The 7707-nt window shown below is 32.7% G+C and overlaps 1 protein-coding gene across 1 annotated transcript in view; it reads right to left on the minus strand.

Moving 5' to 3' along the window:
• Positions 1-7707, minus strand: part of STAG2 (stromal antigen 2) — an 86832-nt gene that overhangs the window by 46457 nt on the left and 32668 nt on the right. Inside the window, exons 8-12 of the mRNA XM_007953360.1 lie at positions 5767-5840; positions 4503-4626; positions 3641-3739; positions 3473-3552; positions 162-269 (exon numbers count right to left, since the gene is read on the minus strand). Of these exons, the coding sequence (XP_007951551.1) occupies positions 162-269; positions 3473-3552; positions 3641-3739; positions 4503-4626; positions 5767-5840 (485 nt within the window). The remainder of the gene's footprint in view (positions 1-161; positions 270-3472; positions 3553-3640; positions 3740-4502; positions 4627-5766; positions 5841-7707) is intronic.

Genomic DNA, 7707 nt, shown 5'->3' on the forward strand with positions numbered 1-7707 from the left:
AATAAAAAATGTGAAGACTTCACATTTTGACCTGTACTGCACACATTTTTAAGGTAAGTTTTATATATTATATATATATGTGTAAATATAGAGTCAACCAGAACAATAAATTACTATTATGAAAGTATACTTTAGAAAAAAAATGAGAAATACGGGTTTACTTTTTGTAGAGAAATTCTCCAGCTGCTACTGCTACTGGCCGGTGAGCTGAATAAACCAGATGATACACATTTTCACAATCTTCTGCAGTGAGAACTTCTTCACTACTCCTACAAAAATAAAACAACAAAGCAGTACCCATTTTTCAATAATTCTAAGCATAGTTAATTATGCAAAAATCCATGCCTATACGTTAAAAAATAGTAGACTTTATGGTAGTTCAATGTGTTAAAAATTTTTTTTCAAACAAATCAAAGTTTGATTATTATCTGTCATTGAAAGACTGCCAACAAAAGAGCTGAGTATTTTATTAATTCAAGATAAATGGGAGGAAAAATTAGAATTAATACTGAATATAAACAAATATATGATGAAGATAAGTAATAATGTGATATGGAGGCTAAATGGAAAAGAATACAAAATAAAGAAGCTATCATAGAAACTGAAGCGATAGTATATTCAAGAACTTAGAGTTAATAATTACAGAGAACACTACACATTTCATAGTAATATTAAAGACAGAGCAGTATCACAGCGTTACAATATACTAATGCCCCCAATTATCTCACACTAATGAGGAGTTCTTCATCTGCCATTTACTGAACACCATAAAAGGCAATGCAAGTAGAGATTTTCCAAATAATTAAGATTTAAGTGTCAAAAGAACTTTAATTGCAATCTGTCACTGGAAAATTTTATTAGAGCAAAATACTCATTTTCCTATCTAATTCTGAAAGAACACAGTAAACCTAACAAAATTCTCTTGGTGACTCAAAGTGATTATTATGCCCATCCACCATAGCACCACAGGATAAATCTTGTTGAGTTCTTTCCTTGATGGTTGCATTCAGAGTCCTGCCCTCTGGCAGCCCTTTCTCTAACATGCTTTTAATCTACTGTGAGATAAGCGATCTAAGAGTTTAATATGTTGTATAAATTAACAGAATCACAGCCTCGAAGGAAAAAGCCGAAGAACATTAAATGGTTAGTTGAGCAGCTCAGACCCTCTTATTTTTTGGTTTTCTGTTCTGCTCAGGGTTCCATCAGAAGTTTGATGTCCAAGAAATTACTACCTTATTTTCTTTTTCTTTCTTTTTTTTTTTTTTGAGAGAGAAACTAAGCTAAAAGGTAGCTACACTTCACATTTTAAAAGCATTTTTAATTTAAATTGCTCTCTATATAACACTGGACCATTTTGGGGAAGACCACTTGTTTCTTTCTATAATGAAAAACTATATATGTTCAATAAAATCAGTTAAAGTACTGTAAATCTGTACTAGCTCACTCACTTTCACTTTTTGAAAGCAATGTTCCTGACTCATTTCAATTTTTAGATATATACTTTGCTGAACATACATAAATGGTTATGTCTATTACCCATTGTAAAAATATTTGAAAGAAAGACGTCCACAGTTTATTATAGAGAAGAGACAGAGAAGCTTTCTAAATATATTATTACTTTCCTATTGCAGGTTGTTTCAAGTATTTCTATGACATGCATGTATAATATTTATTATGTTAATCCAATTTAAATTTAAGGGAAAAGTACAGTAACAGTTAAGAGACTGCTCAAAATGCCCCCAGTTAACTGAACTCTCAGAAAATGGACCAAGTCCTCTGGGGCACCATCCATCACCAATACACCTAGGACTACCTTGTCTGTAATGACTGCAGTAGAATCGATTTCATGTTAATGCAGGTAACAACCCACACCATCTCACAGGGCGATTGTGAGTATTAAACTATCGAGATAGTACATATATGGTTATATTATCTTAAAGAGTGACTAATCCTTTACCAAAAACATCTATGTTGTCTCCAAAATTCTGCTGTCACAAGCACAGCTGTGTCAGAGAATGTGAGCATCTAAAATTTTGATAGATATTGTAGATCAGCTGTTTCACAACCTTTTGATTATTTTCTCCTCCTGGCTTTCTGGTCTTTTTTCAGTTAATTAGCAGAAATTAATCCCTTTCATGAAAATCTTTTAGCCAATTTTTCTTTTGTTTTCTGAGTGTATTTACAGAATATTATTCCATGCAGATATTTCTAGTTTATATAATTCTTTCGTCTTTTCTAGGTTTTGTGTCATACTCAAAGACCTTGCTCGGTGATATTAAATATAAAATAAAATTTAAAAATCTTGCCAAGTTTTCATCTACACAGTACTTTTATAATTTTTTTAACATCTAAATATTTCTGCTATCTGGAAATTATTTTCTTACAAGGAATAAAATAGGGGTCCAATTTTATTCTTTCCACAAAACAAAATCTAGTTGTCACAAAACTACTTACTGGCTATTTCCTACTCACAGGATTCGTCACTCTCATTCTGTATTAGATTCCTATATGAATTCGGGTTTGCTCTCTATTCTTTACTCTGGTCCACTGGCCTCTTTGTCTACTCATGACCAGCACCAAAATATCAAAACTGCTATGGTTTTATAATATGATTTCGAATCATACTGGTTGAGCCCTCATCCATTACTTTTTATCAGGATTCTGCTAACTTCTCTTACACAATGAATTTTCCACATGAACAAGAGAATTAACTTACTATGACACACACACACACACACACACACACAGAGTCCTTTTGCTATTATTATTTGGTTTGTGCCAAATACACAGATTTCGGGCTTTCCAAAGTAAAAAGAGCATCTACCTATTAATTCAAGTCTTCTTTTATGTCCTTTACATTTTATTAACTTTTTATCCCCATATACAAAAGGTATGTTTTTAAAAGTTTTTTCCTAGGTATTTTTTTAATAAAATGTTTATATTATTTTGAAACAAGGAGATTCTGATGTTAAGAATCCCAACAAACTATGCCAGTACTTTGGTGCTGCAATGGTACCAGATAAATATTGGTTGAATAAAAAAAATAAACTGTATCAATATTAACACAGTAATACATATTTTAAGTTCCAATTTTAGAGGATCTGAGAGAAGTATGACAGAGAAATTTCAGTAAGTGCTCATACTTACTGTACAAGTGTAACAAAATATAGTAAGTGCACTTTTAAAATACACTCAGAGGTTTAAATTTCAAGAACATCTAAAAGACAGTAAAATGAAAAGGAAACCAAGCAAGAGAATGGGCACATATGAATTCCTAGCTCAGTTAAAATTTTCCTAAATCATTCCCTCCCTTCCTGTGTTTCCCCAACTTTACATGAACAAATTAAACTTCTAGCGATATATTCCATGATTTAAATTATCAAAATTTATACTTATATAAATTTTAACCTAATATTTTAATGAATCACTTAGATATCATCACATCGGTAACATCCAACAAATAAATACTTACTGTAAAACAAGAGTGAGTAATTTTATTGCTTGTACTGCAACATCATACTCTTTGTCAAGAGTCATAGACACAATTCTATCCTAAGGACAAAAAAAAATTAAAACACTATTAAAGGGGCAGCAAGAGAAAAATATTTTCAAATTTTCAGATACTTAAAATAGGACTAACCTTGAACCGACTGGTAAAAAGCTCCAGTTTGGAATTAAGCTCTTTGTTATAATACAGCCCTTGTAGAGCAGTAAGACACTTGAGTCTTACCTCACCTTGCTAAATAAAACAAGAGAAGAAAAATATATTAAAACTGTCTATTTTCAACCTCAATATTGAAGATGTATATAATATTTTCTACTTTAAAATCTTAAGTAAGTTTCTACTTAATAGCATTTCTTCAAAAAACATCATCTTTATGAAACAGTGGCAATCAGTATTGATGTTTTAGACAAAATGCCTCTGGAGTTGCCACATCTGTAGGTGAAAAATGTTTTGTTTTGTTTTTTTTTTTTTGCCAATTTGTTCAGAGCAAAACTACTGTCAAAGTAGTATTACACTTCCTAGTAAGCTTTCCTTTATAGAAAGCAGTATACGGAAAGAATATATACAAGGGAATTCAATTCAAGGTTAATGAAGAGAGAGAGGTAGGCTAAGGGCAAAAAGGGGTTGGAAGGTCAATTATAATTTAAAATATGGATAAGATATTTATCTTTATCAAAAGAGAGAATGAAATTTGAGGAAATATATTGTAATTGGAGCACTCAGTAGATAACATGGTAAGGGCTCTTCTTACTCTAATTAATGTGTCTCACCACCACCAAATAAATGATGTCAATAGATACTAGGATCAGTGGCCCAGATTCCAGGAAGTATACAGGACTGTTTTTGCATAAAGCACATGGAAGAGACTAAAGGAGAAAGGCCTATAGCAACGTGACACCAGGTACATACCTACATGCAGGTAATTTATTATGAAGTGGAACTGCATACAGCTACGCCTAGATATAGATAGACAAGTAGTCTGTAGGGTACATCTTACCTTATCATGCATAGTCCAACCAACATATTTTAAATAACTGTCATTAAGAAAGGCATCACTATACATTTTCATCCAAATACCAATCTCTTCTATGCAAATAGCTCGGATTTCCGCTATAGCATCACTGAATGGAAAAAGGAAAAATTACACCTATCAGTACACCATAGGACTTGCAATTTATTCAAAAGATACCAAGTATTTCACACTTACTATGAGTAAACAACTATACCGTAAGTATCACTGGGGACTGAAATTAGAACTGAAGCATAACCCCTGAATCTCATCATCTTCCAGCCTAAGTTCACAAGGCATAATTATCATCACAAAAATATTTTAAATTAAAACTACAAACAAAACCCCATTGCCACGTTTTAAAACATGCCATACTAGAGACTTGACTCACACCTATGGCAAGTGGTATGTTCAAAAGACAGTAGGTACACTAGTTTCACGAGGATCATAATTTTCCAAGGTGAGAATTAGTTACATATAGTATTGAGGACAATCTCACATGGAATTTGAAAGTCAAACTAAATTAGTTTAAATTCATCCTGTAGGTACTAGTGAATCATTGAGTTTTTGAGCAGAGGACTTGCATAATAAAGGAATGTTTTATAGAAACGATAATCATCTGTAGGCATAAGATAATTAGGGAATGAACTAAGGAATTGATGGCAATCCAAATGAAAAGGCAAGAACGGACACAGGAGACATTAGAAAGGAAGTGCTCACAGTATCAAATGACAGCCAAGGTGAGAAAATGAGAGGTTGTATAAAAATGCTACCAACATTTAAGGAATATTTACAGTCTAAATAGTGGTAAAATGACCTATTTCTTTCCTCTGCACTTTCAAAATAGCAGAACAAAACACCTCACTTTATATTCAAATTTTCCCACTTCTATGGGAAATAGAAGCAAGGACTGTCAGGAGTAACATGTGCATAGTACATCCAAAAGGAATTTAAGTAGTGTGTACACTGACTCAAGTAATAGCAGCACCTTCCATTTCCTAAGCAGCTACAACTCAAGTATCGAATTATTTCATTTTTTAGACATGGGAGACATCAAGTTCAGAACAGTTAATAACTTGCCCAGAGTGTCTCGGTTAGTGGCATAGATCCTAACACAGACCTGGCTCTAAAACTCTTTGCACTAGTTTACACTGCCTTAACAACTGAATATCCAAACTTTTTAAAACAGATAAAAAATGACATAGTGCTATGCATGTATGGGAGAAAAAAAGAAAAAACTGACTTGACTTACCGATATCTATGTACAAACACTCCTTTAAATATTGCATTCATCATATTTTCTATTTCATCTTGATTTTCCTGAAGCTGAAAAGAACAATACACCATTTTTTTTATTGTAAAGGAAGATAACCAAAACAATATCTAGAAGTAAATGTGGTTTATCTAGTGTTTTGATGATCACATCAAATCTCAATTTTACTGGACAAAAGTAACCACATACAAAAATAACAACTGTTGTAAATCAGGTAGCCCAAGTCCCTTGATACCTGAAATATTTGACTTGGCTATTACTGTGTAGCTGGTAGATCAATTTTTCTTAATAATCACATATTTATATTATATAAAAGTCTCTAAAAAATTCTGGTAAGTATTCTATCATTACGAAACATATCATTCATTATATAGCATGTATGTTTATATAAAAATGAAACAATGCTTCATTAACTAGATATTTTTAGTTTAAAAAGAAAGTTATGTCAACTAGTGCCTGTTTAAAGAACAAAAGAGAATGTATTATAGAGTAAAATAACCTGGTAAAAATGTATTACTTGTTAAAATTGTTTTGAGAGAAGTATAACTAACTTTGAAATAATCAAGTAAACAATTCAAATCTTGACACACCTAACTACTCACATATATTTTCAATTTAGAATCAAGAGAAAATTATTTCTTTTATAATTGAAGAATAAAATAGCTTTCACATTATGTTCTGTGCTTTGAGGAAAAAAAAACTTTTTAAATAAATATAACCTAGTATTTCCAAATAATGCTGACAAGGACATGCACTTTTTATATTCATGAGCACAGATAAATTAGTCAAAGGTACAGACTGTCTTTTTAATATCTTTGAAAATGTAACTGTGCCTAGAAAGTATTAATAATTTATATTTGTACACAAATTTTAATGTCAAACCCTTTTAACTATATCCAGTCATTCTACGATTACACTCTTACATTAATGTCCAGGAAGAAGGCCATGATTTCAAGAATTAAGACAAGCTTTATGTTCACCTAATAAATTATGTGATAACGATCATTAATCATTAGAGAGATGCAAATGAAAAACAACAATGAGATATCATCTCAACCCAGCAATAACAGCAAAGTTTAACAGATAAGATAGTAACAAATGCTGGCGGGGCTGTGGAGAGATTGGAACTCTTGTACACTGCTGGTGGGATTGTAAAATGGTACAACCATTGTGACAAACGGTATGGCATTTCCTTAAACAAACTGAAAATAGAAGTACCATCTGACCCAGCAATTCCATTACTAGGAATATATCCTAAAGAGGTGAGACATAGTGCACGAACAGACATATATACACCTGTGTTCATTGCAGCACAATCCACCATAGCAATGAGATGGAAACAACCTAAATGCCCATCAACGCATGAGTGGATAAGCAAATTATGGTATATCCACACAATGGAATACTATGCCACATTACAGAACAATGAGGGATACACGAACCATCTCACAACATGGATGAACCTAGAGGACATTATGCTGAGTGAAATAAGTTAATCGCAGAAGGACAAGTATTGTATGAGCCCATGACTGTAAAAAGACAGAGAAGGGTTTGCTTGGGAAAAGGAACTCACCTAGTAGGTTACCGGCATGGGGAGGGAAAGGGAGGGATTAATTTAGGGGTAGTTGAGGCTTACATGCTGACATGGGGAGGGGGAGGGATATATGGGAAGGATATATGACCACCATGATAACATTAGGAAACGAGAGGACACCGAATTGTGCACATAAGAGATAGACGACAGATGTTAAAACCAACCAATATGTCCACAATACCATACTGTCATTAACACCAAACACTAGGCTATACAGATAAACACATAAACACCTGAGATGATCAGACAGGGATCAGTGAATAGAGGTATACTCTAGACCAAGGATAGACTCAGCTGAGGCTAATCTTGTACAGACACCAGTGATA

The sequence above is a fragment of the Orycteropus afer genome, unplaced genomic scaffold, assembly GCF_000298275.1.
Source record: "Orycteropus afer afer isolate SDZICR_OR568_19922 unplaced genomic scaffold, OryAfe1.0 scaffold00388, whole genome shotgun sequence".
NCBI classification, from domain to species: domain Eukaryota; kingdom Metazoa; phylum Chordata; class Mammalia; order Tubulidentata; family Orycteropodidae; genus Orycteropus; species Orycteropus afer.